Genomic DNA, 14745 nt, shown 5'->3' on the forward strand with positions numbered 1-14745 from the left:
TGTGGCCTCGGGAACTGCCACAGCAACCTCAACTTAAGTAGAGTTCCTTCCCCAACATAACAATATTGGCTCCCAGTAAAGTAGTCTCTCACAAGGAGGCTAAGTTGTTTTGGCCAGCCAGCCTACACAAGAGTACGGGTCTGGAGAAGAAGGGATGTCAGTATCCAGGGAGCTCCCAGAATTCCACTCGTCGGATGTCAAGAGCGGTACACATGCGGTTCTGTAAGGATGTTTTTGAGAAGTGGGCTCCATCCCAGAATGGGAAAGTCTTATGCTTTCTATCTTCTGTCGCACAGTCTCACGGTGCATTCTGGCCATCTCCTCATCCCATGCTTTAAACTCCAGCATAGGAGCAAGGTACTCCATCCAGGAGTGTGGACGGAGTTGTAGAGATTGGTGGTCTGGCACTCTTGTTGCAATGGCAGGTTGCTAAATGACCACCGGCCAGTAGAATTGGGTTGTTTTCTGAAATCCAACCCGTGTAGATGGCGCACTGCGGGCAGCGGCCCCCTCGACTTCAGGCCTCCTCTATTCTTCCCAATTTTCTTTTTCAGGCAGGGGTAGGACCACATCGGTGGTGTATGAGCCTCGCTGCCCCTCAGCAGGGGTGAATTCAGCCAGTTCTCCGACACGCAAATTATGTTGATACTCGGGCAAATAAGCTCACTTTAACGAACTGTCGGTTCACAAAGAAGTCCTGTCCAGACTCTTGATCCCGGATGAAGCCAAAACCTTGTTCTTTATTGAACTCTAGTACTACCCCCTGCTTTAGCTATAGCTCAGGTATGGAGTCCACTGGGTAATCGATATTTTTTTTTGTTAACTCTTTCAAGTATTTCATCTGGACTTGCACTTCTTTGTGATTCACTGTTCTGAGTTCTCTCATCAATTGCTGATGGCGTAAGTAAGTTGGCTCCACAGGTTCGGCAGTGGCCTCCTAGGGTGGCGGTTCAAAGCCTTGTCTACTCCAACGGGCGGCCCTTACTTCATATTCCGGGACTTGGTCCTCCTCAGTCTTTTGCTGGGGACCCGGGTGGCTTGCTCTTCCTGTTCACGTGGGGATATGGTCCGCCATGTTCGAGTTTTCTTCTATATCACAGCAGCAGAGTACTTTCGCTTCCTCTGAAGGGCTGGCATTCATCTCCTTTTCAGGTCCGCCCTCTAGGTATGTTTGCCTTAGGGGGGCGGCACCACCAGGAGGCATAACAAAAAGTCTATGGTGTTGCAGCAATAATTCTTTTCCCACTCTTTTAAAGGGGCGGCAACTCAATTTTCCCACTTCTGAGGGAGTGTCACTAGCTTTTTCCACAGTGATTGTGCAGTAAATCAACAAGAAAGTCTTCAGGTGGCAATTTTAGGTGCAACTTAACAGTCCATTCAATAACAGCAAGCAGTGGTAGTTACACAGAAATATGCGATTTTTCAACTTTTGACAATGCGATTTTGTAAAGGGGTTCTTGTATACTATTCCCATGCAATTTGTATTTCAGAGAAACACTTTTTCAGCTCAATAGAGGTGTTTAATTGTGCTTTAACTACTTACTTTCAGTGGTGTGACTTTAAAGTCTCTTTCAAAGTACATACAGTTTGGGGTCCTATTCACACTGGGCGCAGAGTATTTTGATCCTGTTCGTGACGGCAAAATTAAGATGCAGCGACTGGGTCCGCAGGGACATCACGTGAGGTCTGGTGGGCCGATGACGGTGGTAGTAGTTTTACTCACGGTTAGCAAAGCCTCTCTGGGCCGGCGTGCAATGATGGGGAAGACAGCACTAAATCCTCCGGGGCACTCTCTAGTACAGGGATCACCAGCCAGATGGTAGTCGAGGTGCCCTTGATGGTATAGGTGTTTAGGGTGCTTTGGAGGCTGGGACCCTGGTGTTCGGGACACCAGCACCGTTAGGTGCAAATGTTGGTGGTGGAAAAGATGAGGAGTCGGTTGTAGTTAAACAGTGGAACTTTTGCTTAAATCACTTGTCTCCAGGTAGTGTCACGCCGGGCGGGATATCAGACATACAGATAAACCAGCAAACCAGGCTCTAGGCGAGAACCAGGGGAAGGGTCACCTCCTAGCAAATCCCTGACTTCTCTCCCTGCTCAGCCCACATTCAAACCTTGATGGTAGAAATGATGTGTCCTCGTGCCTGGGCTAAAACACCCTAGATTCCCTGAGATGGTGAAAAGGGGAATAGGAGCAGCCTGCTCGCACAGAACCTGGATGGGAGAGATGACACCAACACAACCAAGATAGCAAACAACAAAAACTGAAACCACACTTATCTTTTCTGAGCTAGAACAGACAACCTCCCTTCCTTGATTCCAAGGCCAGAATGATTTCTATAACCCGCTCAGAGCACTGGGATGGAGTGCTATTTAAACTAATGACCCCACCCAGTGCACCTGATATGAGGCGGATCCAGCACGGCTCCAAAAGAAAACACTAAACACGTGCTGCTATTCTGGCCGACCTCCGCACATAGTCAGAGCAGGGCATGACAGGTAGTCAGTACAGTTCATTTATATGGTAGGAAGATATGACTCAGATATTGGTTTAGCTGTAATCCTTGTAACAGGCTTGGCAATTGTAACTTGAGGAGTTTTCCTTCTCTCTATATCTGGCTATACTTTGTCCACACTCTAGCACTCAGGTACTGAATATAAAAACTCTTACTGTTCAGTAGCAATCCACAGGGCAGCTCCCTAATGGCAGGCATGAGTCTTCTGCTCCATTCTTTGGAAAGGATGCTCACTGAAGAATTGTGGTCCACTACGCATGTCCATAGAGACATGTGGTACTGGTAAAGGATAATTTTGTGCATTAATTAAATTATCCGGCTGTGTCCAGGTACTTTTAGGTTCCTCCGGGTCACTCGTGCTTGTGAAGTTCATTGGCTAATTTAGCTCTAACCTCCACTAGACTTTCTCTATATCAGACATAGACTCACTGGTCTGTGCTGTGCTACTGTGCTACTGTTCTCTATGCTCCCAAGGGGCTAAAATGGCAGCTTTATTAGCAAACCACGGACTATATATATATATATATATATATATATATATATATATTCTGTGGTCTTCTCATGCTGTTCCCACTTTCCCCACTTCATGACTTGGCAACTATTTAGCCTTTTTGGCTTAGCTGAAATCATTTATTTGACCTTTCCTCTGATATGTCAGAAGGAAGGTAAAATGAGACGCACAACAGATCCTTTCTGTGTAGCAGCTGTAAGGCCTGTATGCTCCCATCAGAATTAGCTTGTGATTTGGTAGCCAAAAGCAGGAGTGTCATCTCTGTTTTGGATCCACGCCTCTTTTTTTTGGCATTAGCAATGCTCATGCATTACTGACCAAATGCTGACTGAGTGAAGGCGAATGCCCCACAGACAGGATCCGTTTTTTGTGGGTTATTGATCTGATGGATGAGAGGCAGGGCCGGACTGGCCTGCCGGGATACCGGGAAATTTCCTGTTAGGCCGGCAGGCCTGAGTGGCGCAAGGCCACGGCCCTGGTGACAAGTGGGGGCGGCCGGCTGCAGGGCACAGCAGGAGATGAGCGCTTCCATTGTGGAAGCGCTTATCTCCATAGTCATCTGTATCACCATCCTCAGGATGGCGATACAGATTTCTATGCTGCGGCAGGGGAGGGAGAGGGGTGTCCCCTACTGTTCCTCTGATAGGTTGCCAGCGCTAGGCTGGCAGCCTATCAGAGGCCGGTGCAGGTGGCGCAATTACTTCATTGCACCGCCTGAGCTGTATAACGAGGGACACAGGCCGGAAGAGGCCTGCATCGCATCACATCACTGGAGATAATTATAAGTATTATTATTTATTTTTTATATATATATATATATATATATATATATATATGTACAATACTGGATCATGATTGGGGGGGCTACTGGCACATAAGGACAACTACTGGCACATAAGGGGGGCTACTGGCACATGATAAGGGTGGCTTCTGGCATATAGGGGGGTTGCTGGCACATGGGGGGCTATTGGCACATGATAAGGGGGCTACTGGCACATAAGGGGGGCTACTGGCACATGATAAGGGGCGGCTACTGGCACATAAGGGGGGCTACAGGAACATGATAAGGGGGGCTACTGGCACATAAGGACGACTACTGGCACATAAGGGGTGCTACTGGCACTTGATTGGGGGCTATGATGGGGGGGCTACTGGCACATAAGGGGGGGCTACTGACCCATGATAAGGGTGCAGCCATCCAGTAGCGCAGGGGCAACACGTGAGGTGCACGGTGGGCCAATGAGGGGCCAAATTATAACACACAGTTCATCAGTTTACTCACGGTTAGCAACAGAGCGCACTCTGAGGGAGGAGTTGGAGGCGGTTCGGTGGCACAGCGGACCGCTAGGATGGGCTGGTTTGCGATCATGTGACCAGAGCCAGGCACATGAGTGCGATACTCCGCCTCCCTGGACATGCGCTCTGCAGGCAAGGGGACACGATACCGGCGTGCTGCATGGAAGTACGTGTTCCTTGTAATACACTCTATACATGGGAGGATTGTTGTATGTATATGAGGTGATTATATATTCACGCACCTGTTATAGGGCGATTATTCATTTGTGATTGAAGTATGCTATTGGCCATGCCCATGTGTGGAGGTGTGGCTTTCTCTTTTTAAGCAGGGGTAATTGGGGATCACTATATGCTTGACAAAGGCTATGTTATAGCCGAAAAGTAGCATTTTCCTGTAACCACTCTGTCACATGTAAGCAGTTCCCAATAAAGGGATTTTTTTCACCGGATATGCTGCCTCCGCTATTGTGCATTGGACTGTACACTCAGGAGCCTGTGTGGATCTATGGCTTCAGGTGGGCTGTTGCATGCTGATCGACCGCAAGATCTGGTGAGTGCGACTTCGGATTGATATATTGCAGTGTTGAGGTGGACAGCACGAATTCCTCCGGGGCACGCTCTGTGTAGGGAAGCATTGGCCAAGATGGTGGTTGAGGTGCCCTTGATGTTAGGGGTGCTTAGGGTGCTTGTTGCGGCTGAGTCCCTTGATGTTTTTTGGTCGTGACTCCAGTACAGTTAATGGTGGTACAACCAATAGTGGTAATAAGGAGGTAGACAGTGGTAAGATGCAACTCACAACTTTTACTGTTGATGACTTTGGTTGCAGCAGTACAAAAATGCAGTCTCTTGATGTTACAGAGTTGATTCTGCAAATCCACTGTTTCTAGGCTTTTCAGGTGTTAGTTTGGAGCAGTGGGTTAGGTGTACCTGGTTTCTATTATTGTGCTCAGTCCTATTCCTTGTCCTTTCCCTACAAGCTGAACATTTGGACAGGAAAACTCAACTGTCTCTCAGAAGTATGGTGTGGCTGCCAGAAGCTATAAATCCTCCACCATGCAAAAGTGTCTGTGGCCCTCAATAATGGCTCTTATCACCGATGATTCCTTAGGAAGCTTGTTTCTATTCCAGGGAGGCAAACTCTCTCCTACTGGTCAGGGATGGAAGTATATAGTCCGGCCACAGAAGGAAAACGCTCTTCTGCGCCTCACATCTTAGTATCACCTAATAGCCAAGTTGTCTCCACTCACTAATCTGTGTCATGGAGTCTTCACTCTACATTTTCTCCCACTAATTTAATCTGATCTACTCAGGTCTGCTCTAGTCTGCACTACATTTTCAACAACTCCTAAATCTCAACTAACTAACTTGGCCTGACCTAGGTATATATACAGGGTGAGCCATTTATATGGATACACCTTAATAAAATGTGAATGGTTGGTGATATTAACTTCCTGTTTGTGGCACATTAGTATATGTGAGGGGGGAAACTTTTAAAGATGGGTGGTGACCATGGTGGCCATTTTGAAGTCGGCCATTTTGTTTTTTCAATAGGAAGAGGGTCATGTGACACATCAAACTTATTGGGAATTTCACAAGAAAAACAATGGTGTGCTTGGTTTTAATGTAACTTTATTCCTTTATGAGTTATTTACAAGTTTCGGACCACTTATAAAATGTGTTCATTGTGCTGCCCATTGTGTTGGATTGTCAATGCAACCCTCTTTTCCCACTCTTCACACACTGATGATGTGTTTCCCTCTTTATGCACTGAAGCTGGCATGTTCCCTGAGTTTTTCCAGCAAGATGGTGCACCATCACATTATGGGTGTCAGGTCCGAGCATTCCTAGATGAACAGTTTCCTGGAAAGTGGATTGATCATCGTGGGCCAGTTGAATGGCCCCCAAGGACTCCCGATCTGACCCCCTTAGGCCTCTTTCACACGGGCGTCAGTTTTTTTGCCCGGACAAGAGGCGGGTGCGTTGCGGGAAAATGCGCAATTTTTCCGCGCGAGTGCAAAACATTGTCATGCGTTGCACTCGCGTGAGAAAAATTGCGCATGTTTGGTACCCAAACTCGAACTTCTTCACAGGCTTGGGATTGATGTTCTGAAGATTGTATTATTTTCCCTTATAACATGGTTATAAGGGGAAATAGTAGCATTCTGAATACAGAATGCATAGTAAAACAGCGCTAGAGGGGTTAAAAAAAAAAATAAAAAAAAATTAACTCACCTTAGTCCACTTGATCACGAAGCCGGCATCTCCTTGTGTCTCCTCTGCTGAACAGGACCTGGGGTGAGCTGCTGCATTAAATAGAGGTTAAGGACCTTTGATGACGTCACTCCGGTCATCACATGGTACGTCACATGATCTTTTACCATGGTGATTCACCATGGTAAAAGACCATGTGATGACCGGAGTGACGTCATCAAAGGTCCTTAACCTCTATTTAATGCAGCAGCTCACCCCAGGTCCTGTTCAGCAGAGGAGACACAAGGAGATGCCGGGCTTCGCGATCAAGTGGACTAAGGTGAGTTAAATTATTTTTATTTATTTTTTTAACCCCTCTAGCGCTGTTTTACTATGCGTTCTGTATACAGAATGCTATTATTTCCCCTTATAACCATGTTATAATGGAAAATAATAATGATCGGGTCTCTATCCCGATCGTCTCCTAGCAACCGTGCGTGAAAATCGCACCGCATCCGTACTTGCTTGCGGATGCTATGCGATTTTCACGCTTCCCATTCACTTCTATGGGGCCTGAAAATCAGACAATATAGAGCATGCTGCGATTTTCACTCAACGCACAAGTGATGCGTGAAAATCACCGCTCATGTGCACAGCCCCATAGAAATGAATGGGTCAGGATTCAGTCCGGGTGCAATACGTTCACCGCACGCATCGCACCCGTACGGAAAACTCACCCGTGTGAAAGGGGCCTTAGACTTTTATCTTTGGGGTCATCTGAAGGCAATTGTCTATGCTGCGAAGATACAAGATGTGCAGCACCTGAAACTACGGATACTGGAAGCCTGTGCTAGCATTTCTCTTGCGGTGTTGCTATATCAGTGTGTGAAGAGTGGGAGAAGAGGGTTGCATTGACAATCCAACACAATGGGCAGCACATTGAACACATTTTATAAGTGGTCAGAAACTTGTAAATAACTCCTGAAAGAATAAAGTTACGTTAAAACCAATCACACCATTGTTTTTCTTGTAAAATTACCAATAAGTTTGATGTGTCACATGACCCTCTTCCTATTGAAAAAACAAAAGTTGGATTCAAAATGGCTGACTTCAAAATGGCCGCCATGGTCACCACCCATCTTGAAAAGTTTCCCCCCTCACATATACTAATGTGCCACAAACAGGAAGTTAATATCACCAACCACTCGCATTTTATTAAGGTGTATCCATATAAATGGCCCACCCTGTGTATATATATATATATATATATATATATATAGTAGACGAAATAACGAGGCAGCACTTCCAGCTTCTAGTGTGCGGGTGAAGACCCCAAACTTTAATCCAAGCGACGTTTCGGCCTACTCAATGAGGCCTTTATCAAGCTACATAACAGTGCAAATAACTGGGTATATATACCCACACTACATAGACAAATAAGTGACATTCAGTGATTACACCTGTTAACTATCAAGTCACATGACCTGGGACTGCATAGTCACATGATGTCCAGATATAGTAAACATAATACTTTTACACATTTACATGCATCAAAAGTGTACATCTTGTTCATAAAAACATAAGTGATGTGTACAGCAGTTATAGTGCATATACAATACGTAATGTATAGAGGATCCAAGCCCCTTTTATACAGTGACCATTATACAGTGCAGTACACACAGAGTTAAAATCATATGCTGCAGTTGCAGCTGAACCATATTAAAAATTGGAGGGAGCTCACCATCTACGCACATTATGCTTGTCAACACCGCCATGCCTTCAGCGTTAGCGTCCCCTAGTCGGCAGTGCGCATGCGCCGGACCCGACAGCTCTGGCCGCGCCCCCGACGGCGCCACGCCCCCACGTCACGTTCCAATGGACCGCAGCGTCATCCACCGGAACGCACGCAGGAGCCGCAGCTGCTGGGGGAGGGAGGCCAGACCATGTGGTTCAGCGCACGTCACGTCGCAGGCGGGACCCCGCCGTCACCATGGCGACGCAAACAAGCCTAGACCAGCGGACGAGCCCAGCACGGCCAGGGCAACTACATGCGCACAAATCCAGAATAACAGTATAGTTGGAAATGGCCAGGGGGGAGGAAAATCAAGCCCAGCCATTAGCTCAGGCGATTATATCGTCTCCCTTTGCCATCACCAATAACTTCATGTAGTGTGGCTGTCATGGGACACACTCATCCCAACAGCATACACAGATTCAAGATAGCGTGTATGTCAAGTCACCGACCATCAAATATGTGGTCAGAGACGCGCATACATCAGCAGTCTATAAGTACAATATAAAACAGTGTTGGACAAATAGTGCAATCATGTACTGATCCCAGGCCGTCTGACGTCGTCCCATATGCGTCCACATGTAATTTCAAAATCAGATCCTTATCCAAGGACTAGGGTGGCTCCATCCAATACCAAGATAAAAGTTCATCAAGTTAATCAAAACATCCTGGAATAGAGAAAATACAGTGTCAGTATATCATATTAGTATGTTCAAAAAGGCGTGCACTGTTACGTTTCTCCTACACCAGACTGAACGAACAAGAAACCACGGAGTCAGTTTCTCCGTGTGCAACGCATAGTGAAAGATCCAGCATTGTGTAAGACTAGGTTGTTGCAGATGGCAGACAAATTCACCCAGAGAGGATATCCGAGGAGTTTGGTATGTAGACAGTTGGATGGGATCGGAATTAGGAGGACTAGTGAGGTTACCAAACAGAGTAGGGTGCCTTTCATTTCCACATATAATGGAGCGAACCATACTGATAATTTCAGTGTGGTGAGCCATGATGACATGGCACCTAACATTACAGTTAATATGTTGATTATATTATTTACTTACCTATGTGAAGAATGGGTTAACCCAGATGCTGTGGGTGCTTGCGCTGATATCTTCAAATTTGATTGGAGATCACTTTAACTGCCAGTTTGAGAACCTATAAAAGAACAGAAAATAACGATTTTGGCTCATTCACGTAAGTATTTTTCAAGAGACAGACCTGCGTTCATCTGTGTCATGGAAGATCTGTTGAAACAACTTATTTTCAGAGCAGAAAGCCAAGGGGGAGAAGAATGGCTGAGGAAGTGCTTACAGCAAGGACCGGACCAGCAAGAAGAGCTTCTTTTATCTTCTAATCCCGTCTGCTGCGCAGTACCTGGCGCGAGCGCCGAACTGATCGATCCTCCCTGCGATAATTTTGTGCGCATGCGCGAAAAACCTGAGACCCGCTCGCCGATTAAAAAACGTCAGCGGAGAGACAAGAGGGCATATTCCCCTTCACAATATGCGCCTCCTTCTAAGACCAAGAAAACCAACTTATCTTCAAGCCGAGCCAGCAGGAAAATTCAACGGCGTCATTTTCAACAGCATTCAACTGTCACTCAGGAGCCATCACCTGCTTCAACAGTTGATCATCCTCCTACATCATCTGCTTCTGGTGAGCTGAATTATAACTTTTTAAGTGACTGCAAACCGCAGGGCACTATTAATCAAGAGATTAATTCACTTGACATTGATTCTTCTAAATTGAAGATTCAGTTGTTTGATGAATTTTTACTTTACCTATCTAAAAAGGATGAATCACCAAAAAATGTTTGGTCTGGATTAGCAGATGTCAGTCAAGTTAATACCTTTAATAGTCTGACTGCTGCTAATTCAACCATTCAACCGTTCACTAATGTACCTAAAATGTCCAATATTAACCCTGAAATGGCAGTAATTCCTGAGCTTGAATTTAACTCAGGTATAAAAGAGACATCTGTTAAAGAAGTTCTGGTGTGTCAAATTTCTCCATTAGGGTTTCATTTACCCTTGAGCGTGAAAGAAAAAATTTGGAGAAAAGAATATGTTGAAATTTTTTCTCTTCTTCCTTCATCTAGTGAGAATTTAAAAAGTGAATTATTGAAAGACAAAAAATCAGATTCTGAAGAAAAGAGAAAATTACACCAGAAATCCTTTTTTAACTGGCTGCAAGCATTTAATATATACGCAGCAGTTTTGGGTGAAAAATTTCCTAGTCTTTGTACTGGTTTATTTTACCATGTAGATACTATTTTGGAGGCATATAGAAATTTTGGCGGAATGGGTTGGTGTCTGTATGACGAATCCTTTCGTCAGAAACTTGCAGTATATCCGAATCTAAATTGGGGTAGTAAAGATGTCGGGCTTTGGTTGAATTTAATGCTCCCTAACAAAAACAATCTTTTTCGTCAACCCAATTTCATTAACGTCAAAAAAGGTATCTGTTTCGCATTTAACGAGTCGCATTGCAGATGGCAACATAATTGCAAATACCGACACGAGTGTTCTTTCTGTGCCGGTTCTCATTCAGCCTCAAAATGTTTTAAAAAACAAGGTATTCACTTCCCAATTTCTAACAAGGAAATTCAATCGTTTAAACAAGGTGACTCCGCTGAATTTGCCAAGAATAATTCAGTGGCTAGGTCATTACCCAAACATTCAGATGGCTAATTTATTAATTGACAGTTTTACCAATGGGTTTTTCATACCTGAATTTGTGGGTCCAGGTTGCATTCTAGTTGAAAATGCGTTATCTGTAAAACAAAATATTGACATTGTTAAAGAAAAAATTGAATCTGAAATTTTGGCAGGTAGGATTGCTGGTCCCTTTGATTCTCCCCCCTTCTTGAATTTTCGTATATCTCCTTTAGCTTTAGTTCCTAAAAAAGAACCAAATTCTTTTCGTCTTATTCACAATTTATCTTATCCTAAATTCAGTTCCTTAAACGATGAGATGGAAAAAAATAAAGCCAGTGTGAAATATTCCTCATTTGATCAAGCTTTGTCTTTTTTACAAAAAGCAGGCCGCAATTCTCTTCTTGCCAAAGCTGACATTAAATCTGCTTTCAGACTACTACCTATAAACCCCATCGGTTATAATTCTTTGGGTTTTTATTTTCTCGATAAATTCTTTTATGATATGGCCCTTCCCATGGGATTCACCCTATCTTGCTTTTATTTTGAGGCGTTTTCAACTTTTCTACACTGGGTTATGGATATTCACTCAGGTAGTGGATTTTTACTACATTATCTCGATGACTTTTTATTTATAGGTCGTGAAGATTCGGATGATTGTATGAATCTTCTGAATAGATTCATTGGTATAGCTAAATATTTCTGCATTCCATTAGCTGTAGATAAAACTGTCTATCCTACTACGAATCTCAAGTTTTTGGGCATAGATATAAATACAGTAACAATGGAATTTAGCATACCAATGGAAAAAATCCAGAATACTGTTCAACAATTAACTCGCATATCCGGAAAAGAAAAAATTACGCTTAAACAACTTCAGTCTCTTTTAGGTTCTCTTAATTTTATTTCTCGTGTGATTCCCATGGGAAGGGTCTTTTCTAAAAGATTGTATGCTGCCACATCAGGTAAGTCCTCACCTCGATCCCATATTCGCATCACCAAACAACTAAAGGATGACATTTCAGTTTGGTTGCAATTTTTATGTGAATTTAACGGTCACACCATTTGGCAGGAAGAGTTTGTTGGCTCAGACACCTTGTCTCTTTATACAGATGCGTCTGGTGCTATTGGATATGGTGCTTATTTTGACAACTTTTGGTCTGCCGAACGTTGGCCTTTAAATTGGATTACTAATAACAAGTACTCAAAAAATTTGGTTTTTCTAGAATTATTTCCAGTTCTAGTTTCTCTAACAATTTGGTCCTCAGTGTTTCAGAATAAGAGAATTCTGCTAAGGTCGGACAATATGGGAGTAGTTTTTTCCATAAACTGTTTAACTTCAAAGTCTCCGTTAGTTTCTTCATTATTGCGTAAGATAGTTTTTCAATGTCTAAAATTTAACATTTGGATAAAAGCTAGATTTATTTCTGGGAAAACTAATTATATTGCTGATTATTTGTCCCGACAGCGCTTCAAGGAATTCTTCTTAATGACACCTCGAGCTTCCCGAATGGGAATTCCTTGTCCAACTCATCTTTGGGAGATATCAGAGGATTAACTAATGAACTTATTTTTGGTTCATTAGCCAAGAATACATGGGCAGCATATTCTGCCGCATGGTTGGATTGGAAGCTTTTCTGCATATCTCAAAAAATTTCTTACATTGATTTTAATTTAGGGAATTTTATCAAATTTATTATATATCTTTACAACAACGGTTTACAAGCCGATTCTATTTCTAAAAAATTATCGGGCATTTCTTTTTTCTTTAAATTAAAAGGCGAAAGCTCTATTCTGAATAATTTTATCATTAAACAAATGATTAAAGGTATCAAAAGAAAGTCAGTCCCCAATGTTAAGACCAGCCCTTTATCTATTGAATTGTTACAAAAGGTCATATGTAATTTAGTATTAGTTTGTTCTTCGGAATATGAAACCAATTTATTTTCTGCAGCATTTTCTATAGCTTTCTTTGCTGCTCTAAGATTAAGCGAGATTGCTGCAGACAATAAAATCTCAAATCCCCCATTATTGATGACAGACATAATTTTGAATAGTGATATTCTAAAGATTTATATCAAAAAATCCAAGACTGACCAATTTAGTAAAGGAGTTTGGTTGTGTTTGAGGAGTTATCCGATTAAATCTATTTGTCCAGTTGATAATATTACTAGATGGTTTCAGGTAAGGAAACCTGACTCCAATGCTTTATTTAACCACACTGATGGTTCCCATTTGTCTAAATTTCAATTCAATTTTGTATTTCATAAATGTCTCAATGATTTAGGTTACGTAAATTATAAACTTTCAGCACATTCATTTCGTATAGGTGCTGCAACCTTTGCAGAGCAATTGGGTTTAGATAGTTCTGTTATTAAACGTATTGGTAGATGGAGGTCCAATTGCTATAAATGTTATATTCGGCCTAACCTTGTTGTTTATTGATTTTAGGACCTTCAAAAGTTGTATGGATTTTTGGGGATGAACTGATTCAATTGGCTGAGAGAAGATCTGCTTTTAGACATTCTACTGTTAATTTAGGTTATTCAGCAGAATTTTCCATAAACTGGTTTTCCTTTGCTGACCTTAAAATTTCTGATATCTTCAAGAATGTCAGCCTTATATATTCAAAAATGTCGAAACCTGACCTGTTTATTTTACATATTGGCTCGTTTGATTTGGGAAAAATCAAAACGCATTTGTTAATTTATGAATTAAAAGAATTGTTATGTAAAATATGCTACTTACTTGATGGTGTTGTACTCGTATTTTCTGACATCATCCCAAAATTTTCTTGGTTCAATTCTGAGTTATCCTTTCTGGAAACAATTAGGAAAAGAATTAATAAAAAAATGGAGATTTATTTGAAGGAAATTGGTCATGGCAATTACAGACATGTTGAATTAGAAGGATTCGTTAGAGGACTTTACCAAGAAAAGGATGATCAGCTTTCTGATATTGGATGTGATATATTCATTTCAGATTTGCAGAACATAATTGATAATGGTTTTTATTAAAGGCTTGCAATGTTTATTGGGCCACTTGTTTTTATGTGGCGTTGTGGGGTTAAGTCACTCTCTGAGTGGACTGAGTGTTATATGGTTTATTGGTTTAAATATTTACTTATTTATATTTGAGAATAAATTGGATTAACCAGATTATAATTAATTGGTTAAGTAATAAGCATTGCGGCCTTTAATTACCCAACTAAATAAATAAAGATATTTGCTTAAATTCTATTTTGAGTGATGATTTATTCTATTTTGTGAATTGGAGCGTATGACATCATGGAGCGAACCATACTGATAATTTCAGTGTGGTGAGCCATGATGACATGGCACCTAACATTACAGTTAATATGTTGATTATATTATTTACTTACCTATGTGAAGAATGGGTTAACCCAGATGCTGTGGGTGCTTGCGCTGATATCTTCAAATTTGATTGGAGATCACTTTAACTGCCAGTTTGAGAACCTATAAAAGAACAGAAAATAACGATTTTGGCTCATTCACGTAAGTATTTTTCAAGTTCCCTCCCTCCCTTCCCTATTTATTTTGTCGCTTTGCTTATTGACGGGGGTTAAGTCACTCTCTGAGTGGACTGAGTGTTATATGGTTTATTGGTTTAAATATTTACTTATTTATATTTGAGAATAAATTGGATTAACCAGATTATAATTAATTGGTTAAGTAATAAGCATTGCGGCCTTTAATTACCCAACTAAATAAATAAAGATATTTGCTTAAATTCTATTTTGAGTGATGATTTATTCTATTTTGTGAA

The 14745-nt window shown here is 42.1% G+C and overlaps 1 protein-coding gene and 1 long non-coding RNA gene across 3 annotated transcripts; one reads left to right on the plus strand and one right to left on the minus strand.

The window, feature by feature from the left end:
* Positions 1–9291: 9291 nt before the first annotated feature.
* On the minus strand, positions 9292–14400 carry LOC122938677. Its single transcript, XR_006390048.1, has 4 exons — positions 14342–14400; positions 13708–13778; positions 11034–11078; positions 9292–9460 (listed from the first exon to the last, which is right to left on the minus strand). It is a non-coding gene; the product is annotated as an uncharacterized LOC122938677 (long non-coding RNA).
* LOC122938676 lies at positions 9485–14145 on the plus strand. Of its 2 annotated transcripts, none has more exons than XM_044294368.1 (2): positions 9485–9961; positions 13411–14145. In XM_044294368.1, the coding sequence occupies exons 1-2, from the start codon at positions 9541–9543 to the stop codon at positions 13974–13976; spliced, it is 987 nt and encodes a 328-aa protein (XP_044150303.1). In that variant the 5' UTR covers positions 9485–9540; the 3' UTR covers positions 13977–14145. The 2 variants fall into 2 exon arrangements, with proteins under 2 accessions (XP_044150303.1, XP_044150302.1); XM_044294367.1 differs by lacking the exon at positions 9485–9961 and adding an exon at positions 11325–11924.
* Positions 14401–14745: the final 345 nt, after the last annotated feature.

Source organism: Bufo gargarizans, chromosome 5 (assembly GCF_014858855.1).
Source record: "Bufo gargarizans isolate SCDJY-AF-19 chromosome 5, ASM1485885v1, whole genome shotgun sequence".
Lineage (NCBI taxonomy): Eukaryota > Metazoa > Chordata > Amphibia > Anura > Bufonidae > Bufo > Bufo gargarizans.